Here is a 25206-nt window from a genome sequence, read left to right on the forward strand (position 1 = left end):
CACCTCACCACCTCTGTTTCTAATTGCGAAATATAAAAACTCGTTAAAAAAGTGAGCCCTGTGTATTAGGCAACGGAGATCAACCCTGCTTCAGCAGCCCTGAGGATCTATCTAAACGGGTCAAAAAGTTTCGTGTCGGGGACAGTGAAAACGGTATCACAGGTTGAAAATTGGATTAGATATCGACCCATATTCAAGACATTTTTCAACAATATTCATGACCAAAACAAGACCCATTCAGACAATTTATGTTCAAATGAATATTCTAGATCAATTTCATCCAAATCATGTACTCATTAACCACAAAATATTTAACATACAACATAAAGAGGAGAAAATTAAGTATTTGTTTTCCATAACCACAACTATCTTGATTAAAATATGTTATCAAAATTCTTACCTGAATAAGAAGAGATCAAAATCAATATAGAAGTTCAATTCCAACTTGAAGGCCAATATCCATGAATTCCATATCCAGTCTTCCAATTATCCAAGTAAACAACTTTCTTCACAGCCCAAAATGAAACAATCAATCCAAAAGCCATAAACCCTCTCTGCAAATTCTTGTTCCTAACCCTAACAAGCAAATGAGTAGCAAATGCTAATAACAATCCAACAATGGTGTACAAAAACCCAATTGTAAACCCTTCAGCTCCAAGTTGCATCCCTGAACCTTGATGAAAGTAAACAATCTTCATCGGATCGTTTCGATCAGATAAAAACATTGGCATTTTTCTTATAATATTAAACATTGCACCAGAAACACTAAAGAAATATATAAATACAGATGAAGTTACCCATAAAATTGGTTCATGAAGAAGAGTGTTTCCTTCTAGAATTTTCTTTACAAGAAATGGGGATAACATTAAAAGAACTAAAATTAGAAACCCTAATTGTTTTGTGGAAACAATGGGTGGACGTTCAATTGATCCAACTGTGAGTTTAGTCTTTGATTCAACAAATTCTGCCATTGATTCAGCCATTCTAGATAAATCATTTTGATCCATTTGATCAGAATTTCTCAAATTTTTGATCTGAGGATTAATGAGACGGATATGAGGAAGAGTATTAACACCGAACAAAGAGAAACTATTTTGAGATTCTTTAAACTCAATGTCGCAGAAGAAGAGTTTAGATTGATCTGGTGTGTCTTTGTTTTTGGAGATGAAGGAAGATGAGACAAGATCGAATTCAGATTTAAGATCTTTAAGGTGGAGTTCTTGTTTATCATGGAGTTGAACAGCATCAAAGAAAATTAAAAGAGAATAAGATCTACCTTTTGGAGAGATGAGGAAGTGATTTAGGGTTTGATCATTGAGATGAATTACGCCTGATTTGGAATTTGATTGAAGGTTTAGGAGTTCAGCAACTCGGTCTGAATCTGACTCGGAAGAAGCAATGAAGATATTGAGAGATGATAAGAGGATTAATGCGAGGAGAATGAATGGAAGGGTACTGGGTTTTACACGCATCGACATTTTTGTCCTTGTAGATTTAGTTTACAGAGAGAGAAAGTTGTTTGAGGGAGACGACTGGTATCGATCTCGGTGACTTGAGTTGGTAATGTTAGTAGGAGGGTGGTGATGGGTAATGTGTTACCGTTTACCCGGACCAGAACTGTGACCAGAACCGTGTCTAAGCCTTCTACTTTAGTCCTTTAGTTAACGTTGTTGTTATGTACTTTTACCCCTCATCGTGTTTGAGATGTGGGTGTACTGTTGTAACACTTTTGGTGTATGATTAACTGTTTTTTCCTCAACAAAAAAAAAAAATATCGCTTCAGCAAAAAAAAAAAAGGGTTATTTCCCTCGTAGCCCCCAACTTTTCCCTAATAGCCCCCAACTTTGTGACCGGTTTCCTGCCTAGCCTCTACTTTATAAAAAATACCCAGATGACCCTCTTTTTCAGATTTCGTTATAACAACGTTAACTAGTCATCATCTTTCTCTCCTCCATCTCATCTCCTCTCTCTGCCACCTCATCTTTTCGCCACCTCATCATCTTCACTGACAAAGGTCACGGGCTGGCCTTCCTCACGAACAGACCAGATCTGGGTCTGTTCGTGAACGGGAAAGTCCCAGATCTTGGTCTGTTCGTGAAGAACAGACCAAGATTTGGTATGTTCCTCAGACCTTTCATGGTCTGTTCGTGAAGAACAAACCAAGATCTAGGTCTTTTAAAAAAAAAATAGAGAGAGAGAGGAGAGAGATTTTTTTTTTCTTTTCTATGTTTTAAGGTCGCCGGCCTGGAAATTGGCCGGGCGGCCTGTTCGTGAAGAACAGACCAGATCTAGGTCGCCGGCGGGCGACCTTCGCCGGTGAAGATGATGAGGTGGCGAGAAGATGAGGTGGCAGAGAGAGGAGATGGGATGGAGGAGAGAGAGATGATGATTAGTTAACGGTGTTATAACGAAATCTGAAAAAGGGAGCCATCTAGGTATTTTTGATAAAGTAGGGGGCAAGGCAGGAAATGGGTCACAAAGTTGGGGGCTATTAGGGAAATAACCCAAAAAAAATGGCTTTTTAATATCGGATGGGTAGTATAAATAAGGGTTGTTTTAGGGGGCGGCTTTGGAAGATAAAGAAAATTCTCCGGGGAATAAAGAATTAGTTAATAAAAATCGATTTAGAGGACATATTCTTCTTTTATTAAAAAAATTGACTTTATCGAACATTGCCCCCTAATCTTCATCTTCTTTCTCTCGTTCGCTCTATCTCTCCCTCTTTCTCTCTTCCACTCTCACTGACTATCTCTTTGTCTTTCTCACTCTAGATCTCTCTCTCTCTCTCTTTCGTTGTAGATCACTCTCATCTCTCTCGTTGTAGACATATCCCTCTGTAGATTAGTTTTTCTTTTTTTCTCTCGCAACCTCTATCTCGCCCTCTCTCACTTGCAGTATGTATAAATCTCTCTGTGGAGATCACAGAGTTCGTGGCCATGAAACGTTTTGTGTCCACGAAACATTTTGCAGTCACGAAACGTTTTGTCCACGAAATGGTCAGGGTCACCAACGTTTTGTGGTCACGAAATACTTGAAGGGTTTCGCCAAAAACACTCCTCGAGGTCGGGTTCTAGCGAAGGGGACACTTCCTTTCGCGCGGAACAGTGTCTGTGTGTGAGAGAGAGAAAAATAATGAGAGATCAATAAAAAACAAAGAAAGATTGAGAGAGAAACAGTGAGAGATCGGGAGACATAGATAGGGAGAGCAATATAGAGAGATAAGGAGAGAGAGAGGGGGGGAGACCGAGAGAGATGGTAACAGTAAGTGAGAGAGGAGAAGAAATGAGAGATAAGAAGAGGCAATGGTAGTCAAAATGGTGGTAGTGGAAAATTGTGGTGGTGATGGTGATAGAGAAGCTAAAGATTAGGGGGCAATGTTTGATTACGCTGATTATTGGGTTAAAAAAAATATGCCCCCGAGAATGTATTGAAAAATATGGATTCCCTAGAGAATTTATTCTCCGGAGATTATCCTCTATGCCCCAAAGCCGCGGTCTTTTTGAGTTTACCCCCTCAAAACTAATTAGTAATTGAGTTTACCCTCTTTAGTAATCAGTAATCGAGCTTACCCCCTTGAGTTCAGAATTTTGGCAAAAATACTAAGGACATGTTTGGCATGAGATAATAAAATCATAAATTACAATCAAAATCCATCTTTGCTAATCATATTACTGACCAAATCAAACAATAAAGTAAGGTGGAATGACTACGAGGATCATATTCAAGGATAATTGGTATGGGTAGTCACATTTATTTCATGTACGCCAAATACAACCTTTTCTCTTTGTCAAAAATAGTAAATCTAAGGGGGTAAGCGCAATTATCCATTATTGAGGGAGGAGGGGGGGGGGGGGGGGGGGGGGAGTAAGCTAAAAAAAACCTATAAATAATTTAATAAAATTGTAGGCTTTACTCTGCAATGCAGAAGTCACAGGTTCGCTTCACTGGAAGTGCAAATCCGGAGAATACTGAACTTGGGTTATTATTAGTATAAATAATGTAATAAATTTGTCGGGCTTTAGGCATCTTTCATCTTGTTGGCCTTTAGGCCTCTTTCATTGTTTAACTTAGGCGGTTATCGTGCTAATAATGTAATAATGCCTTGTAACGACTAATGTAGAACGTAATCAATTTCTCAAAAAAAATATCTATTAATAGGAGGTGTACATTTAGTATCCGAACCGACCAACCCAATCTTATCCAAACATATTTGGGCAGTTTGGTGACCGATCCAATAGTTATTCGGATTAGTTCGGATATTAAAAAGTCAAAACCAAGGGGTTTGGTTCGGTTCAAAGTGGTCAAAGGTATTCCTTTATTCCTTGATGATTTAAAAAAAAAATACAAGACTCTATTTATAGAGATGGATTACTGCTAGTTTCTAATATCTTCTTCAGTTTTTAATATTTACTACTTTCTAATATTTCAATATAGGAAAGATATTTCAAAAGGCGAGTGTTACTCGAATCGGGCATCGATAACCATAATTATTTACCAGCTCGGATGCCCACAGACGGGTTCGGGCTAGCAGGTATATTTCTCACCCCTACACTTGACCCTAAACTCTAATTACAAGACTCAAAGATGCGTGGATCGTATAAGTTTGAAATTAAACTTATCTAAACTCTAGATACATGTGGCGCCCCCACGCGAGTCCCAACATTCAGTCGACTCTTTTAGTTGGTCTGTGCTCCTGACCTGACCACTTTAGCTTTTATGAGCCAACTACTTTGGCGAGGCCACGTGCATCTGTCAGTCAGTCTTTTTATCGCACCTTATGAACTGTTTTCACTAGTAATTTCTGTTTATCAAATCGACACTCTTTGTGTGTTCCCATTGTAGGATTCGGTCGTCGTCATTCATAGCGGAATCGATTGAGCCGTCTATTGTAGTTGATTTCTAGATAAAAATTTACGATCCTTAAAACAACACAACTTAATGATCTTCATCATATATCATGCCTAACAAAATGATCGAAGGACCCCTCATTCATCCTCTACTTAAGACACACAAACAATTAACTTGATCACCATACTTTAGGTCAGATAGAACCGAATCCAAAACCTTCTTCATCCATCTTTAATGGTGAAAATCACAACTTCACTTACTAGATAGCTTTAGGAGAATTTATGTTTCTTTTTATCTTATGCAAGAGTAGAGTAGTACGTTTTTGTTTTTTGATGTAATCTTCTCCTTTAAAGAGACATCTCAATTCTGATTGTTAGGGGGGGGGGGGGTAGTGGTTGGGGATTTGGAGGGACATGGCAATGTCCCTCAAAGTCTGTGTTATTGATTGGGGACATTTTAAATGTCCCCAAATGTCTGTGTTATTGGTTGGGGACATTTAAAATGTCTCTAAATGTCCGTGTTATTCGTTTGAGACATTTCAAATGCCCTGAAATGTCTCTTTTTATCTTATGCAAGAGTAGAGTAGTACGTTTTTGTTTTTTGATGTAATCTTCTCCTTTAAAGAGACATCCCAATTCTGATTGTTAGGGGGGGGGGGTAGTGGTTGGGGATTTGGAGGGACATGGCAATGTCCCTCAAAGTCTGTGTTATTGGTTGGGGACATTTTAAATGTCCCCAAATGTTTGTGTTATTGGTTGGGGACATTTAAAATGTCTCTAAATGTCCGTGTTATTCGTTTGAGACATTTCAAATGCCCTGAAATGTCTGTGGTATTCGTTAGAGACACGAAATTAAGGACATTTCAAGACAAATTGGTTTTGGAGACATGTGAGGACATTTTAGTGTTAATTTGGAGAGCTTTTGGAGAGAAAATGTCTCTCAAAATATGGAAGACACTTGTGGACATTTCATTAAGAAAGATAAAAATAATAATTATTATCAAATTAGATTAAATAATTTATAATAAATAATATATAAAAATATTAATTATTATAATACTTTATTATAGTAATAATGATATTATTGCCATTACAATATTTTAATATTATTATATTATTATAATATTATCTTATTATTATATTATTATACTATATTATTATTATCCTATTATATGTTACTATATTATTTTATTATTATTATATTATATTATTACTATATTATATTATTATTATATTATAGCAATAATGATATTATTATCATATTACTATATTATATTATTATTATTATTACATTATATTCTTATATTACTATATTATTGTATTATTATTATTATATTATTATTATATTATTGTATTATTATTATATTTTATAATATTATCTTATTATTATATTACTATGTTATATTATTATTATCTTATTATATGTTACCATATTATTGTATTATTATATTATATTATATTATATTATATTATAGTAATAATGAAATTATTATCATATTACTATATTATATTATTATTATATTATTATATTATTATATTATATTATTATTATATTATTATATTAATATATTAGTATACTATATAAAATAATACATATTTACCAATTGTCCATCAATGTTCACAGATATCTGCGGATGGCTAACAAAGTCGAAAAATATATTTTCGAAATAATGGTACAATTATTTTTATTTCATATGATTAAACGATAATGATAAAATTAAATAAATAAATGTCCACCAATTGTCCATAAATGTCCTCAGATATCCACAGATGTACACAAAACTCGAAAAATATATTTTTAAAATATGAGTACAAATATATTATTTTGTATGGTTAGACAATAATGATAATACTAAAATAATAAATGCCTACCAATTGTCATCCATGATGAGATAATAATAATAATAATAATAATAATATTAATAATAATAATAATAATAATAATAATAATAAAGTAACAATAATAATATCCACTACACATTTTGTCCATGGATTCAATATGTTGAAATGTCTCCAAACATTTTGTCTATAAATCAAATGTCTTGAAATGTCCATAAAGACATTTTGTCCATGAATCAAATGTCTTGAAATGTCTATAAAGACATTTTGTGACATTTTGTCCACGAATGTCCTTCTAAATCCCTATCCACTACTCCCCCCCCCCCCCCCCCCCCATTAGGTTTTTTTTTTTATGAAGCCCTAAGATTAGGGTTAGTATGGGAAAAACATCAAAATGAATAAAAATGGATTTATAATTAAGATAGGATTTTTTCTTTTTGATGAAATAATTAAGATAGGATTTTAAAAATCCCTTTTGGATTTTGTTTTGGGCTAAAAGAGGAAGGCATTCACATGTTTGAGATTCACGGGGGGTGGTAGTTGTATGTGTTGGGTCTCAAAAGTAAAGAATACTGCATTTAGTGCGTGAGTGACTGAGCCCCTCATGTTTATGTCTCTTTCATTTGTAGTCTTGTTGTTTTCAGGAAAAGAGAGATTAGTGAGAGAGAGAGAGAGAGATTTACTGACTCGATCAAAGCAAAACTGAAGTTTCCAACACCACATAATACGCTCTGATCTTTGTCTTTGTCCTCCACTCCTCCTTGAAGACCCCTATCTTTCAAACCCCCTTGCTTGGTTGGTGCTTCTCATTCTTCAACAACACCATTTTCAGTCAATAACCCCAAATCTTAAACCCTAGCTCTTGATCTCCTAAGGGTCTTCTCTCTCTCTCTCTCTCTCTCACTCATATGTTGTATTCTTCAACTACTACTACTACTACTACTTCTAAAAAAACATGAATGATTGATATACCTAATTGTTTGTCATGAGAAAAAAAGAAGAACTTTATCTTCACTTTTGAATCTCCATCCTGCTGATTTCATTATACATTTAAGGTACTTCTCAAGAATCACTTCTCTAATTAGGGGTTTGAAAAGTTTAACAAACATCATCTAATTTTGAGCTCATAACCTGATAAATTTCATTTTTTTTCAAGTTACCATGGGGACCAAGATGAAGGGTATTTACAGGGGATTCAACAAATACATATCTCAAATCTTTGGTATTTAATTACTTCTCCTTTACCCATTTCATCTCTCTATTTTGTAATTTCATTGTGGTTAATTTGAGTTCATTTCAATAATTTATGTATAATGGGTTCTTCTTTAAATGTAGTTGTGAAGGAGGAGGAGCATGAAATGGAGATAGGGTACCCAACAGATGTTAAGCATCTTGCCCACATTGGTTGGGATGGTCAATCTTCTAATGCCCCTACTTGGGTAAGTACCTAAGAAACTATACACACACATGTATATATATAGTGTGAATAAAAAGTTGGGACTAGTCCCCGGTTACTCGTGGGTCGGCAAGAACGCGACTCGACTAGAGCTCAAACCCCTGGTCCGATGGAAACCCGATTAAATCCCCAACTTGACTTTTCCAACATATCATAATATATATGTAGCTCTTGATTTTCAGTCTTTCTTGCAGTTCCATTTTTCGATAGTTACATTGATTAATTATGATCTTATTTTAATTTGGACGGTTTAGATGAATGAATTCAATACAACATCTGATTTTTCAACTACATCGATGAGCAACTTGTGTGATCCCACATGGTCTTCTCAAGGTAGTGTTTTTCAACTCTATTATTCTCTTTCAGCCTTGCCTTTTTCAGAATTAATGTTGTTAAATCATTATGTGGCTTAGATCAAAATGAACTCTTTTGCCTTTTCGGCTTAGGACTTGTACGAAACTATGAGATGATTGAAAAATGATCCTTTATATTCAAGTTAAATGTTCTGTCCCGATTTGGCTATCGAACTATCCGAACTAACAGTAGAAAATTAGCCCAACAAATGCTATTAGATAGCTGGTCCCCATTCGGGTTCTTACCAAATATCAAAATACGCTGAAGTAGACTTGTAATAGTAAGGGTTCCGGTATTTAACTGTTCTTATCCTCATTGTTAACATTTCTAGAATTGTAGAAAAAGTTGAATAAAAGTATGATATAATTGGCTCAGTTATCGGCAAACCCCTGCTTTCTAGGAGCTCTTGTTTGACTGCGCTTATAACAACTAAGTTTGTGGATATCAATTCAAAACCGATTTAACTATGGGTGAAGAAGCTCTATAATGGTCATAAGAGTACCCTTAGTCCACGTGGGGCTATTTTCACATGCTCCTCACGCTTGACTTTCTCTAAGCCTATTACTTGTCTTATTGTTGGATGATGTTGATCACATATAGTTGTTGAGTCTATCATGCATGGCGTTCTCTGAGCCTATCAAGTGTCTTTTTGTCGGATGACGTGGATCACATATAGTTGTTGGGTCTATTATGTGTGGGTCCAACCCTGGTGCTATGTTAAGTTTGTACAAATCCAACTCAGAACCAATTGCGTATGAGCTTAGATGTTCAACATATTATGTTCTTGGTCAACAGAGTATCCAATGTCCATGTGAGACTATTCTCACATGTACCATTCACCATTGACTCGGAAATTTTGGTTAAGTTATATTGTTAAGAAGAAAATATGTAATTATCCTCACAGAAAATCAGAATTTAGATCATTTCCATTGTTATTAGTATGTGATTTGTTAGGATTGAGTGAAGTAAGTGAATGCAACTAGTAAGCTAGTTTATATCATTTTATGTTTTCATCTTCTTTTGCCGACATGTATTAAATGCCTAGAACTTGTCGTAAAATATGGTGTATTTGTGATGACTTACAGAGTTTGAACAATCAATGAGACACCAAAGAGCTTCTTCTGATCAGAACTTCAAAGATTTATCATTATCACCATCATCTTTTTCAACTATAGACCTTCAAAATGTTCCAACTAAGAAAGAGAAAAAGAAAAGAACGAAATCTGCAGCTTTCTCCCTGAAGAATTCACTGTCATTTTCATCTACAACAAGATCATCATCGTCAAAATCAGTGCTACAGTCAAAGACTTCCTTCGGTAACAATTCTTTGGTTCGTGACGTTGAGATAGCACCGGGCTTAGCAACAAGGACTAATCACCGGCATCTGCTCTGTACTTGATCACTTTAACAAAATATTTATTCTTCATCTCCAACAAGGACTAATCATCAGCATCTGCCTTGTACTTGATCGTTTTAACAAAATATTTATTCTTCACCTCACCGAACATATATGTTTAGCAATATCTATCTAATATATCTTGGAATGAAATCCCATTTTGTATTTTGGGATTTGTACTTGGAAATTTAATTAGACATTTCTTGGTTTTTCTCTCTCGTCTAATGTTGTACTTTCCCTTGACATTTATCACTGATTTTTTATGTGGTTGTATTTGTTGCAATCTTTAACTACAGCTAACACAGTATGGTAGTAGTCCTAGAAGTTACTGTTCAGACCAAAAACCTAATACTCTTCTACTGATGGGAATTTTATGGGCGCCTCCCGTAAGTGTTCAAGTGTTTCCTTCCCTCACAAACTTACTTGCATTTGCCTTGGGGAGCGCCTATAACACTATTAAGTGGGGCCTTGAGAATTTCCCTCTATAGAACATCTTGTTACTTGTAAAAAACAGTTGGGTGTTTTTGGGTGATATAGGTCCAAAATTTGGGTTGTATTAGTACTTTTAGTCCATCTCTAACTCAATGAAGAGTTATGATCCAAGTTCGTGAAGAATGATTTAAAGCGTGTCAATGCAGTTTGCCCTATACAAGACTGCAATTGGAGAGTTTATGGTTGGGCACCGTTGAAATGAAATCCATGGTTGGCCACCGTTGAAATGAAAATCCATGGTTGGGCACCATTCAAATGGAAAGAAAAAAAAAATTATTATTGCTTTAGTAAAACACATTATGTTCTAACTTATTCTCATTGTTTTGTCTGTTTTGTATAACTTTCAGTAATCAATATATATGTTTGTTAGATGAAAAATACTCATTTTGCCATATAAAAGATTGCAATTGGCGAGTTCATGGTTGGACACCGTTCAAATGAAAATCCATGGTTGGACACCATTGAAATGTAAATCCATCATTTTTGTTTGATCACCAATTTAATCCATCACTTTTATTTATGAAAAAAACACTTGCCTTACTTCGTAATGCAGAAGTATCAGGTTCGATCTCATGGAAGCACAAATGTAAGAATATTGAACTTCCGTATAAATAAATTAGTTTCTGTGGGCTTTGCCATGTATCACTGCATTTGTTACTAGTTACTACCATTGTTCACTTTTATTTCAGTTTAGTCCCGTTTTTTAAACTTTTGTTTCATTTATTGGGCTACTCTGTAATACATTTGAGTTAATGGCTTTAGTGTTTCAAAAAAAAAAAAAAAAAAGAAAAAAAAAAAAAAACTAGATAGTTTGTCACAGTTTTTTCACAAAATTAATTGTCACAGTTTTATATTGAAAAATTGTTATTATTACTAGAACTGTATTTTATGTTATAACAGTTCGTAGTATAAAAAGTTGAACGGTTGCACCAATTTTTTCAAATATTTGATCTCTTCCTCCTCATCTCTCTCTCTCTCTATCTTTCTCTGTCTTAGCATTTACGTTTCTCCTCTCTCTCAATAAATGCAATCGCATCATCTCTATACGCTCCGTAATTACTTCTCACTGCCAAATCTTCTCCCATCTGTTTCCCTCTCTCTCTCTCTCTCTCTTTCTGTTTCTCTCTCTATCATCTATCTATCTCTTTTTCTTACCACCGCTTCAAACAAACAAACTCATCCACAATTGATGAACCTCACCTGAATATATATATATATAATTTCCGGGCTCCGGCAGAAAAGAAAAACTGTGTTAGTTTTTCTTGACTACCCATAAACTGATCCGATCCGTTCATGACTCGGAAATTTCAACAGCTATCAGTAGTAGGTATAAAACTCAATGATTCTCTCTCTAAAAAGATTAATTTTCTGAATAATCAGTGTGTTAGTTTTTTTTTTGTCTGTCTTGATTTTTCATTGTTATAATCTCTGCTCTTCTTTCTCCATTTTAACAAATTATTTTCTCCTTTTTAGAGAGAGAAAGAGGGAGAGAGAGAGAGTGTGAATCCTCTCCGAGATCTTCGTGGGCGTTATTTCTTGATTAAAGTTTTGGTTTATTTGTCGACAACCCCATTTCTGAGTAGAGTCAACCCTTTCTCTCTCTCTCTAGGCTCTTTCTCTTTCTCTCTCTTATTCTTGTTTTTTTGTCAAGTTAGAGAATAAAAGACAAGAACTTTGAAACCCTAGTTTTGAAAATATTGTGAAAAGTCATCTCTACATGTTCATTACTTGTAATTAGGTTTCGTCAGAATACACAGAAAAAAAGAATCAAATTAAACACTACCCAACAACTTCAATAGTCTAATAACAGTTGTTGTGAAAGAAAAACAAACAAAACTTATACGTAAGCTGCTGCTTGTATCTAGAAAATTCATCTTTTTTTTTTCTTCTAGGGTTTGCGTGGAGAAGCGTTTTTTAGGGTTTCAAAGGAGTGAACTGAAGTATGCTTTTTCTAAAACAATAATTCGGTGCCGCCGGTGACGATGATGCATGCTTTGTTTAGGTTAGAGCAGAGCTCATCTTTTCTACTCAAGTTTTAGACAGAGAAAGAAAGTTCTTTGTTTAGGTTTTCTTTCTTGAACAGTTTTCTTCTCCATTTACTTACCTTTTTAATATGTTAAGCTTTTGACATGCAGTTTTTTTGGCTAGGTTTTAAAAACCAGTAACTCTGGAGAACTCAAGAGAAACCCTAAGTAGAAAAATATGTTTCAGCCTAACATGTTTGACAGTCAGCACAATCCACTTGACATGCTAACACACACCATCTCTGGGAATGATCTTGGAAGGATCAAAGATGATGAATTTGAAAGCAAATCCGGAAGCGAAAACTTCGAAGGACCATCAGGTGATGAACAACAAGCTCCGTCCAATAGTCGGAAAAAGAAACGTTACCATCGTCATACACAACATCAAATTCAAGAGATGGAAGCGTAATCTCTCTCTCTCTCTCTCTCTCTCTCTCTCTCTCTCTCTCTCTCTATCCTTCTCTCCCCCTCCTAAGATGATGGTTGCAAACCATCCTAACTACTGTTTTGTATCACTTTTCTCTCAGTTTTTTCAAAGAGTGTCCTCATCCAGATGACAAGCAAAGGAAAGAGTTGAGCCGCGAATTAGGGTTAGAGCCATTACAAGTCAAATTTTGGTTCCAGAACAAGCGTACGCAAATGAAGGTAAAAAAACTGCACGTCTGTCCGAAACATTAACGAATAATGCTAGAAGAGGCTGCAAGTCAAAGCCTACTCCAGACCACAACGAAATCAACGTTCTCTATTTTTCGTGTTAACTCTCTTTCTCTCTCTTGATGAACTTTTTCACTCCAGATAGATGATTGATTCGTCTGGTAGATATATCTCTTGGAATGGTTGAATTTAGGGTTTATATATTAAGTAACAATTTAAAGTAGCGGTGGTTGTAATATTTACATGCCCTCTTCCCTTTCGCAGACTCAACATGAACGACATGACAACACACAATTGAGGCTTGAGAATGAAAAGCTTCGAGTAGAGAACATGAGGTACAAAGAAGCACTTAGTAATACCTCATGCATCAACTGCGGTGGTCCAACTTCTATAGGCGAAATGTCATTCGACGAGCATCATTTAAGGATAGAAAATGCTCGACTTAGGGAAGAGGTAATAATTAAACAAAATATTGAGCTGGATTCTTGTTGTGGCTTTTGAGATGTTTGGTAAATTACCGACTAATATCTACGAGAAAACAATAATTTGACCCATTTTTTGTGTGTTTTGCTACAGATTGATAGAATTTCAGCTATAGCTGCAAAGTACGTAGGAAAACCTATGGCTCCCTACCCGCTTCTTTCTCCCAATCCTTCAAATGGGCTTGATCTCGGGGTTGGAGTAGTCCAATCAGGACTTGGAGGTGAGGTTTATGGTGGAGGTGGAGGCGACCTCCATAGACCCTTCCCTAGGGTTGTTGAAATGGATAAGCCCGTTATCGTTGAGCTAGCGGTCGCAGCAATGGAAGAACTTATCAAGATGGCGCATATGGGGGAACCATTGTGGGAGCTAGGCCTTAATGGCTCATCTGAGGTTCTAAGTGAAGATGAGTACATGAGAACATTCCCAAGAGGAATTGGTCCAAAACCATATGGATTAAAAACCGAAGCTTCTCGAGACAGTGCTGAAGTTATCATGAACCACCTTAACCTTGTTGGAATCCTGATGGATGTGGTAGGGTCACTTATTCATATATTACCTACCACCAAGTTTTCTTTTAAGTAAAGTTAAGGGTTGAATCTCCGTTTGTTGAACATTTCAATTCTTTGTTTGATTATCAGGATCAATGGTCTGGCTTATTTTCCAGTATAGTATCAAGGGCCATCACTCTAGAAATTTTATCAACTGGTGTAGCTGGAAACTTCAATGGGGCATTGCAAGTGGTACTTTCTAGTTACCCCTCGAGAGAAGAGAGAGATTACTTAGAATTCAGAACAATGTCTAATTGTAATCGACTCTATTTTGTGATCATTTTTGTAGATGTCAGCAGAATTTCAAGTTCCCTCACCTCTTGTTCCAACGCGGGAGAGTTTGTTTGCTAGGTACTGTAAGCAACACCCTGATGGGACTTGGGCAGTGGTGGATGTTTCGTTGGACCATTTACAACCTAGTCCGCTAATGAGATGCCGTAGAAGGCCATCCGGATGTGTGATTCAAGAGATGCCAAACGGATACTTGAAGGTGATTGTATATGTTAACCCCGAAAAATGTGGAAATGCATATTCCTTCAGCTACCGTTTGATTACTTTGAGCTTATTAATGTTGTTTGTCAAAAAATTTAGGTCATTTGGGTGGAACATGTAGAAGTTGATGATAGAGCAGTTCATGATATATATAGACCGCTGGTTAACTCGGGTCTTGCATTCGGTGCCAAACGTTGGCTTGCTACCTTACATCGGCAGTGCGAACGCCTTGCTAGTGTTATGGCTAGTAATTCTTCTTTCAGGGATGCTGGTAAATATATCATCCATTTCTTGCTTCAAATAACTATATTCAGTAATATGACGTGACTACTTTGCCTCTTGGTTAGACTCGCCTATTACCATCAAGTTAAGACTCCTCTTTCCCTCTGCTTTTCACCCCTCACAACTTTGTTTTGTATTTGCATTAACAGTGATAACTAGTCAAGAAGGAAGAAAGGGTATGTTGAAGCTCGCAGAGCGAATGGTGATGAGCTTCTGTGCCGGTGTGAGTGCTTCAACTACCCATACGTGGACTACATTATCAGGAAGTGGAGCTGAGGATGTAAGGGTGATGACCAGAAAGAGTATAGATGATCCAGGAAGACCATCTGGTATAGTACTTAATGCAGCCACTTCATTTTGGCTTCCCGTTCCACCGAAGAGGGTATTTGATTTCCTCCGTGACGAGAACTCTCGAAACGAGGTAAAATACGCTACTAGTGTTATCTTTCATATAAATCAATGACAGAAATTGAAAACATATCTCTCACAAGTCACACCCTTGGAAATCAAAATATTCATCATTTGATTTGTAAACATCTTAAATGCATAATTTTAGCTTGCAGTTATCATAGTAGTAGTCCGAAATAGGGTACTAATGCACAAGTTATACCGTTTTCTTGATACAAGTTTGATTACCTCCAACTTCAAGCTAAAGTTTTAATTTTATATTATTTGTGGTTCTATATTATTACTAGTACTGTTAATCTATCCCAAAAATTTGCTGCAATTATCAGTGGGATATCCTTTCAAATGGCGGTGCATCCCAAGAGATGGCACACATTGCAAATGGTCGAGACCCAGGAAATTGCGTCTCTTTACTGCGTGTTCTTGTAAGTTTCAGCTATTTAGTTAATTTATTAAAATATACAGAAAACTATCCGAACCAAATTACTACATGGTAGGTGGGATTGACCTTCTCAAATGTCATAATGCAGGGTTCCAATTCTGGCCAGAGTAACATGCTGATATTGCAAGAAAGTTGCACAAATGCGACAGGATCCTTTGTGATTTATGCTCCCGTTGATCTCGCTGCAATGAATGCAGTTCTAAATGGCGGAGACCCGGATTATGTACCACTCCTGCCTTCAGGTTTTGCTATACTTCCTGATGGGCATGGAGGTGAAATGGGAGAGGTTGGATCTGGTGGATCTCTCCTCACTGTCGCATTCCAGATCTTAGTTGATTCAGTTCCGACTGCAAAACTTTCTCTTGGATCGGTCGCAACTGTCAATAGCCTCATTGCTTGCACCATTGAAAGGATTAAAGCTGCAGTTACTGACGAGGCATGAATGGTAGCTCTAACTTGTGGGTGAGTTTGCAATTTGAAAAGATCACATTTTCTGATTTGTTTGAATTGAATTCTTTTTATTCTTCATTAACATATGGTTCTTAGTTCTATTGTTCTAAAATTCAGGGTTAACAAACTATCCCTTTCTTAGAGCATCTCCAATGCAACACTCAACTTGAAAAAACTCAATTTGACACATAGGATTACTTGAGCTTTTAACAACAAAACACTCTCCAATGCAACACTCAACTAGAATCTCAATATGATGTGGCAACAATAAATGTTGAGATACTCAAAAGTAAACTCAACAATTGAGTTTTCTTTTGAGTATCTTAACATTTATTGTTGTATCTCAATCTGTCCTCATCATCATTTTATATATTAAAATAATAAACAAGAGTTAATTTAAAGTAAATGGTGAGTTTTTTGAGTGTTGCATTGGAGAAGTATTTTGAATTGAGGATCTCAATAGTGTCACCTATGAAAGAGAATCTCAATTCATACTTGACACATTGGATTAGTTGAGTTTTTGTTGAGTGTTGCATTGGAGATGCTTTTAAGGATAATCCCTTAACCAAAAATATAATGTTTGTCTTCTCCACTCATTGCCAATTGATTGTAAGTTGGACGACCAAAGTTAACATGGTAGCAGAGCTAGACGTACATGTGACAGGTGTAAAAGTCCCACGTGCTACGTGTTAACTGAAAAGAAAAAAAACACGTTTGAGGCTCAAAGAAAGCATATGTGAGGGGGCATGCGAGAATAGTCCCACATGGGAAAGGGATAATCTCTTAACTAACATTATAACTCTCAGATCCTCTCCATTTCTTGACAATTGGTTTTGAGTTGGATGACCAAAAAATTAACATGTCTTCGATACTTCTATTAGATTTTAAAGTTTTTAATGCTTGGTACTTGTTAGTTAGAGTATATAAGTTTTTTAGGGTTTTACATCATTGTTACTTTATTACAGATAAATCTCTGGTGGTCTCACTCATGGATTTTTCCTCAATGGTGTTATTTGTTGTTAGAGTATTAACAAATAATAAAGAAATCAAAGAAGAGAAGAAGTCAAGGACGCACCTTGCATCATCCTTGCCTTGTGGTGTTTGTTTCAAGGTATGGAGAAGGTAAAATTGGTTCTGAATTTCATTCACCACCTTGCAAGGGTAATTGGTTCGGATATTGACTTCCTGGTTCCCTACTACTATTAATGCTAAAAGAGACTTTTCAAGTTGTTTGAAGTTTGTACAGACCCATTCACTCTCTATGGGGTTTTGTGTTTGTAGTTTGACTTGGATGTACCCATGTTTACATTTCCAAAAACTATTTTGATGGACTTTGGTTTGTGTTTTTGATTTTGTGTTTTTTACTTCAAATAATCACATCTTCTTTATACTTTGTGGTATGTGGATCACTAATTTCACTAGATTACCATGAGAGTGGTATTTAGCATCCCTTTTGAACTACTTTGGTTCATATCTTATTTGGTCGGATAGTTAGATATGCTAATGAATATATGTACCACTATAGAAAATAGGTGATAGGTAGATTGAGCCAAAAAAAAGATTGATAATCGCAAAAAAATAAAAATAAATAGCTACTATCTCTTCATATTGGCATAAAAAGTCAATGTGACAGAAATTACGAGAAATGAACAAGAAATTTCACACATAAGGTCTAGTTGGTTCTCTTCAACCCAAACAATGTGATTTTCTCTCCAGATTTTAGCTTCGGTAAACAAACTTTGTTGCTGAAATATGTTGATATTTGGTGAAAGTATTGTCTTGAAGAAACTGTCGTTTGTCTTGAAGAAACTGTCGTTTGTCTTGAATGACTTGATCGGTCATGATGTCACAGAAGCATACCAGGATCTTGCCTCAAATGAAATGAAAAACCCGTTTTTGGGAACCCCTTGCTTTCAACACTTGAGAACTAGTAGGCAACTCATATAGGGGACAAATTCTTTTAGTATTAGAATGTGGTCCCAAAAACATACAAGGAAGTTTTATAAGGTCCCCATTCTTATTAAAAGGGTCTCTCTTATGTATTTGGTACAAGTCCACCGAATTTACAATTCGGTACGAGTTCACCGAATTTACAAAAATAATTTATTAGAGCGACTTTAGGTGGACTCATACCGAATATTTGTTATGAATGCGGTGGATTCATACCGAATGGTCTCTTGTGAATTCGGTGGGCTCGTGTTGAATGTTTTCTTGTGAATTCGGTGCACTCGTACCGAATTTACATGGAGGGGCCCTTTCAACAAGAATGGGGGGCCTTATAAAAGTTCCCAAACATTAATTACTTGTTAATATTGTTAACTTTCTTCTTTCCATTAACAATTAATTTTTTGTGTTTTCCATGGTGGGTGATTTGGGGAAATAAAACAATTATATGTAGTACCAAGTTTTGGAAGGTAATACAAATTTGAAATATTTTGTTTGAATTAATTCCTATTTGGCCTCCTACTTTGTGACCAGCTTCCTTTATGACCCCTTATTTTCTGTAAATTCAAATTTAGTGCACCGAATTCACATGGAGGGGCCCTTTCAACAAGAATGGGGGGCCTTATAAAACTTCCCAAACATTAATTACTTGTTAACATTGTTAACTTTCTTCTTTCCATTAACAATTAATTTTTGGGATATTTAGTGTTTGGGTCAAGGATAAGTACCGGTTTTAGTGTTTAGGTCACAAGTTTGTCCGTTATAGGGTCTGGGTCACGGACTAACAGTTGACCCCTCGACTAATGACGATAGCTAACTACCGTCATTAGTCAACATGGTCAATGGTTAGTCCGTGACCCAGACCCTAAAGCCGGTATTTATCCTTGACCCAAACACTAAACACGAGCTGATGTGGGCCGTTCTAAGTCCCATTTGTTGCTGCCATGAAAACCGAGTTAGTCCCTTGAAATCCCAAACTCGAGGGTGCTTCCATGAACGTCCAAGCTGCTGCCACCTTCCATGAGCCGAGCTCAACTCCTTCCCGTGTTGGCGTAAGCATTGGCCGGTCGGCCAAGCTTTTGCCGGTCATCTCTCTCTCTCTTTCCCTATTTTCAAGCTCTCTTAAACCCTAACTCTCAAGAACCTTGGAAAACCCCCAACTTCAGAAAACCCTAGCTTTTCCCCCCTTTTCATAATAAAAGGTGAAGATCTGTTCATTTACTCATCTAACAACTTTCGATACAATTGCCATGGATTCACATCTAAAAAACAAGGTAAAATCAGATCTAGAATCTTTTATGAAATTAAAATAATTTTATCATCAATTACGTCTTTTTTGGAAACAAAGCTATCTTCTTCGGTCTTCCATAAACTGGAAAATCATCATTCGTTTCCGCCATGGCTAAATTCCAGAACTACGTTATAAATATATCAAATGTTACTGATGATTCTGACCTAAAAATGCTTCTTCTTCAACCAACAAAACGATTAGTTACTTTTATTAAAGATTTAGATCTATATTTGAATGAGAAATCAACATCTATAAGTTTATCAGCAATTTTGAATTTCATGGACGAAATTTTCTCTACTTGGTTGAAGAAAGAATCATGGTGATTACTATGAACAACAAAGACCAAATTGATCCATCAATTTTAAGACCTGAAAGAATTGATGTTCAAATCCTTTTTGTGATTTTAATGCGTTCAAATTTATTTCCGTCTTTGGAACGGCTCACAGCGACGCTATTTAGGGTTTGGGTCAAGGATAAGTACCGACTTTAGGGTCTGGGTCACGGACTAACCAATGACCCGTTGACTAATGACGCTAGTTAACTGCGTCATTAGTCAACGTGGTCAATGGTTAGTCCGTGACCCAGACCCTATAACGAACAAACTTGTGACCTAAACACTAAAACCAGTACTTATCCTTGACCCAAACGCTAAATATCCCTTAATTTTTTGTGTTTTCCATAGTGGGTGATTTGGGGAAATAAAACAATTATATGTAGTACAAAGTTTTGGAAGGTAATACAAATTTGAAATATTTTGTTGGGTTAATTCCGTTTTGGCCCCCGATTTGTGACCAACTCGCCGTTTTGGCCCCCATAAGTGTCCGGCAGTTCGTTTTGGCCCCAAAACCAATTTTTCGGGCAGTGCTGACATCATCGTTGCATAAGCAATATAATCCTGTACCCAAAATACCCCTCTGACCGAATCCCCCCTTTCCCAGGTAAATCTTCAGCCGTCACATCCCTCTCAAATATCCGTTCGGCTATTAAATGCCGCCCTTACCTTCCCAACCAAACTTTCCCTTCCCTAGGCAGCAGTTACAGAGAAATCTCTTATTCTCTTTTAACTCATCTTCTCTTTCTTTACCCTTTCTTCTTCTTATCTTCTCTTTCATTACTGTTTTTCTCGTCTTCTCTTTCATCAGTTTTCTTTTCTATCAAAACCTCTGAAAATCTTAGTTAAAAATGTCGAAGATTATCAACATCATCGTTCATTATGATGGCGAGTGGAAGGAAAACGTAGACATGCTTAATGTGAGTCCGTCTGATTACATTGGGGGGGGATATATTCCTGTTGCCAGACATTCAAGTTCCTCTTTCAAAAAGACTGACGTTGCTTCGTCTGATGGATATCATTGGTAAGAAGTTAGGGCTAGAAGGATGTGTTACCATGGAAGTCTGGTCTCTTGTAGAGATTGAGAATCGGGTTGGTCTATTCGAAATAGAACTTCTTCAGATTATGGATGATACAAGTCTGAATACTTTGGTTGAAGTTGGGATTCCTAAGGATTTTGAAAATATTTGTCATATGTATGTTTACATCGACTGGCCTGAAATCCCTCCACCACCAACACAACCTAGGACTAAATCAAAGTGTTTGACGAGGAAAAATCGTCACTGGGGTGGTAAACCAATCACATATCCTAAACAAGTTGCTGTTAGAAATCGTCCAGTGATCGATCTTCCTTGCATGTCTGAACCACCAGTGATCGTGTTGGATCCAAGTGATGAGGAGATGGAGTCTGAAAGAATTGATCAGATGGAAGTCCAAAATGAGTCTGAAAATGTTGAAGGGGACCAGATGGAAGATGGTACTCAAACTGGGCGCCAATCTGAAAGAGTCGATCAGATGGAAGTCCAAAATGAGTCTGAAAATGTTGAAGGGGACCAGATGGAACATGGTACTCAAACTGGGCGCCAATCTGGGAATGATTTTGACTGGGCATCACTTGATTGGGATGAGTTTATGATGTCTGATTCTGATCAGTGGAGGGCTACTCTCAGAGATATGGTGGGAGTAAGTGATGCCTTACTCAGTTCTTTACAGTCAGAGGTATTTGAAGGCAGTTCACAGGGTCGATCACAAACGACCCCTTCCACAACTGTAGAAGAAAACGAATGTCCAGACTTTGGTGATGATGTAAACCCAGAAGAAAGATATCATTCGAATGGGGAAGAGTCGGATGAGGGAGAGGGTTTATACTCTAGTGATGGTGAAGATGGTGAACAAGAGGATCATTATGATCCAAGATTTGAAGATTCTGGATCATTTTATGCAGAAGATGACTTGTACAATACAGATGAAGAAGGGGGCCAAAATGGAATTGGGGGCCAAATTGGAAATGACTTGTATATTGGTCAGACTTGGCCAACGATTGAACAGGCTCGAGTAGCAATTAGAAACAATGCAATTGACAATCAATTTGCATATAAACAGGTAAAAAATGAAACAAGAAGGTTGAGATTTATATGTAAAGAAAGGGGATGTGACTGGTTTGTGTACGTACCGCAGCTGAGTGATAAGCACACGTACAAGCTCACCCATGCTAACTTTGAGCATACATGTACTGCAGATCAAGATGATAAAAATCCAATGGTTACTTCAAATTGGATTGCTCATAAACTGATGGAATCCTTTGCTCAAAATCCGGATCTAACTCCGGAGAACATACAGGCCTGGGTAAAAACTCATCATGGTGTGAATGTCAATTACAAGAAAGCTTGGGTTGCCAGAACTAAAATGGTAGAGCGAATTAATGGGAACTTTGAAGAAGGGTACAGACTTGCACCTGAGTTGGCAAGACAGATACTTATATCAAACAGAGGAAGTATAGCTACAGTATCAAGACATGATATGATAGAATCCTTTACAGGTATGTGTGTTTGTTTTCGAGTATCTATTGAAGGATTTATTAAAGGATGTAGACCAGTTTTGGGTCTTGATGGTTGTTTCTTGAAGGGCAAATATGCCGGTGTTTGTTTATCTGTTTTGGGAGTAGATGCTACAAATGGAATTTTTCCAATAGCTATCTACATATGTAGAAACGAATGCAAGGAGACATGGTTATCTTTTTTACAGGCAGTGGGTCCACAATTGCGACGACACGAGAAACCACTGACCATATTATCTGACCGGCAGAAAGGTCTGATTCAAGCTGTTGATACTGTCTTTGGTAATGGAAGACACAGGTATTGTTTCCGTCACATGTATAAGAATTTCAAGCAAGTCCACCCTGGGCTTCATCTTGAGGAAATTGTCTGGAATGCGGCAAGGTCTTATTCAGTTACAGATTTTAACAGATGGATGACAGTATTACAATCTGTTAGTCCGGTTGCAAAACAATGGTTAGAGAGGGAAACTCCTTCTTCATGGGCAAGGTCACACTTCGATACTGATTCGAAGTGCATTTTCATCACCAACAACTTTTCTGAGAGTTTTAATAGTAAGATTATGAAGCTTAGAGACAAACCCCTATGCAACATGGTTGAGAAGTACTGGTTAATGGTCATGGCCACATACTACAGGAGACGAATGCAGGCGAAAGACTGGCCAGAGAATGGGTTGGTGCCAAAGGTTAAAGCCTTACTCGAAAAGCTCAAAAAGTCTATCAGGCATTACTATGTCCAACCCTCTGATGAGAACTACTGGAATGTGAACGTGAGGACTGGAGTTCGATGGCAAGTGGATTTGGGTAATCAAACGTGCACCTGTTGTGCGTGGCAAATATCAGGATTACCTTGTGTGCATGCTCTCGCTGTATTGGTGCCTAGAAGAGAAGATCTTACCAAGTAAGTCCAATTACGCATTATTTCCTTTTTGGCCCCATTTCCATTTTGGCCCCATTTCCATTTTGGCCCCAATTTCCATTTTGGCCCCAATTTCTTCTTGGCCCTGTTTATCTGTTTTGGTTCACATGTTCCTTTGTCATAGGTATTGTAGCTACTATTATACTGTCAAAGCTTATAAAGCGACGTATGGTCATCGGGTTGTGCCAATCCCAGATGAGGCAACATGGGGGCTGGTAAATTACTTTCCTATATTTATTTCGGACGTGTTTGTTTGGTAATATAGAAGAATTGATAACAGTGTATCCTTCTATCCTTGTAGCCTCGATATGTTGTCAAACCCCCAAGAATGACCAGGCCAGCAGGGAGACCTAGAACTCAGAGGAGGAGAGATGCTTCAGAGAAGCAGGGTGGTAATGTTCGTGGTTATTATTGCAGCACTTGTGGGAGTCATGGACATAACAAAAGATCTTGCAGAGGACCCACATCTTCCACATCAGGGCAGGCATCTTCAAGTAGAAGGGCTGGTAGTCAAGAACAAAGTCAGCAGCAATCTCAGGCTAGTCGAGGTAGTACTCAAAGGGGAAGAGGGGGTCGTAGTAGCACAAGCGCACGAGCTGAAACTGAGCAGCAGGTACCACAACAGGAGACCAGTGGAGGTGCAAGGAGGGGAAGACGGCCAGGGACCCGTAGTAACCCAAGGGTGTCTGACTAATATGTTTGTTTCAAGAAAGGGGTTTTTGTGGGGCATTTTGTGGTTGTGTTTGCTTATGGGTTTGTGTTTTATCCCAGACATTGTTTTGTGTTTGCTTATGGGTTAATTATGTTTTGACTTTGATCATATGGTATTTTGTGGATGGATGTATTCAGACAGTTACTGGTTGAAGATAGTTTTATGACTTATTTCAGGCAGTTTTATCTGTTGTATTTCATTTTGGCCCCAATTTCAGTTTTATGACTTGTTTATTTGAAGACACTTACTAACATAATAACTTGGTTAACAAAAAAAGAGATACATAACAATGAAAGAGAAACATAATAACTTGGATAGTAACAATTAAACAGACACATAATCAAACGTGCATAACAATTACAGTTTGGCCCCCATTTCCCATTTGGCCCAATCTCAAACCAAATCCTTAAACTTCTTACACATTTGATCATATGATGGATCTTGGATAGTAACCATCTTTGCTTTGCTTGCTTTAGTCTTATCAACCCAATCTTCAACCCAATCGAACTTGTTGCAAACAACACAAGAAAAAAATTTCTTTTCAAAATTCAGATCTGTTAAGGATGTTCGAATTTTCCTCCTACCTCGGCAGTTTGATCTTGGGCAGGGGGTGTCTACCCATGGACAATCTTTCGCCCAGTGATCATGAAGACCACAACAAAAGCATGCTCCAACTTTGCCATAAGAACCAAGATCTTTCAATAATTGTTGTGGAGGGGATTTCTGTTGATTTATCTCTACCTTTTTCTGTTCGACTCTTTCTTCATCTTTGGCTTCATCAAGCCACTGGAAACCAAGACAGGTATGAAATTGACAACTAAGGTATTTCCTAACCCTACCTTCTCTAGTTTTAGCAACCTCAAGTCGTCTGATGCCAATGCATTTGGGGTTTTTGCACTGACTGTAAACCCAAGGACATTCAATTGCTGAGTGAAATGGTTCATCACACATTTGACAGGAAACTTTGAAACTTATTGGTGGGGATGAAGAACTGCCGCCCATCTCTTGCCGCCCCAAGGTTGGTGAAGAAGATGAAGAAATATGAAGAAAGAGGGGTTGAAGAAGATGAAGAAAGAGGGGTTGAAGAAGATGAAGAAAGAGGGGTTAAATTAAAATGAAGAAATAAGAAAATCAGTCAATGAAGTTGAGTATTGACTGAACGAATTAAGATGAAGAAAGAAGAAGAAATAGGGTTTAGGGTTTCCTGTATTGACTGATGAGTTGAGGTGAAGAAAGAGTAATGAAGTTGAGAAGAAAAGAGTAATGAAAGAGGGAAAGTTTACTTGGGAAG

General features: G+C 37.0%; 3 protein-coding genes and 1 pseudogene across 8 annotated transcripts; 3 read left to right on the forward strand and 1 right to left on the reverse strand.

Moving 5' to 3' along the window:
- Nucleotides 1-245: 245 nt before the first annotated feature.
- LOC147542269 (putative dolichyl-diphosphooligosaccharide--protein glycosyltransferase subunit 3B pseudogene) lies at nt 246-1645 on the reverse strand (annotated as a pseudogene). Its single transcript, XR_015223897.1, has one exon. The product of XR_015223897.1 is annotated as a putative dolichyl-diphosphooligosaccharide--protein glycosyltransferase subunit 3B pseudogene (transcript).
- Nucleotides 1646-7212: 5567 nt separating this feature from the next.
- LOC147542270 (uncharacterized) lies at nt 7213-10109 on the forward strand. The gene is made up of 5 exons (XM_086636833.1): nt 7213-7741; nt 7843-7908; nt 8022-8125; nt 8397-8475; nt 9582-10109. Exons 2-5 carry the CDS (start codon nt 7848-7850, stop codon nt 9893-9895), a joined length of 558 nt encoding a protein of 185 aa, XP_086492959.1. The 5' UTR covers nt 7213-7741; nt 7843-7847; the 3' UTR covers nt 9896-10109.
- Nucleotides 10110-11308: 1199 nt separating this feature from the next.
- On the forward strand, nt 11309-17552 carry LOC147542271 (homeobox-leucine zipper protein ROC2-like). Of its 5 annotated transcripts, none has more exons than XM_086638316.1 (13): nt 11311-11711; nt 12277-12386; nt 12533-12813; nt 12936-13053; nt 13327-13515; nt 13639-14076; nt 14184-14285; nt 14383-14583; nt 14685-14856; nt 15017-15288; nt 15602-15697; nt 15803-16176; nt 17130-17552. In XM_086638316.1, exons 3-12 carry the CDS (start codon nt 12587-12589, stop codon nt 16154-16156), a joined length of 2169 nt encoding a protein of 722 aa, XP_086494442.1. In that variant the 5' UTR covers nt 11311-11711; nt 12277-12386; nt 12533-12586; the 3' UTR covers nt 16157-16176; nt 17130-17552. The 5 variants fall into 5 exon arrangements, with proteins under 5 accessions (XP_086494443.1, XP_086494445.1, XP_086494442.1 ...); XM_086638318.1 differs by having other exon boundaries at nt 17188-17552; XM_086638315.1 differs by having other exon boundaries at nt 11437-11711; nt 11858-12386.
- Nucleotides 17553-20255: 2703 nt separating this feature from the next.
- Nucleotides 20256-24102, forward strand: LOC147542272 (uncharacterized). Its single transcript, XM_086636945.1, has 3 exons — nt 20256-23185; nt 23328-23418; nt 23505-24102. The coding sequence occupies exons 1-3, from the start codon at nt 20742-20744 to the stop codon at nt 23895-23897; spliced, it is 2928 nt and encodes a 975-aa protein (XP_086493071.1). The 5' UTR covers nt 20256-20741; the 3' UTR covers nt 23898-24102.
- The last annotated feature ends 1104 nt before the right edge of the window (nt 24103-25206 follow it).

This window comes from Eschscholzia californica, unplaced genomic scaffold, assembly GCF_041429995.1.
Source record: "Eschscholzia californica isolate CP2 unplaced genomic scaffold, dmEscCali1.0.p SCAF_4, whole genome shotgun sequence".
Lineage (NCBI taxonomy): Eukaryota > Viridiplantae > Streptophyta > Magnoliopsida > Ranunculales > Papaveraceae > Eschscholzia > Eschscholzia californica.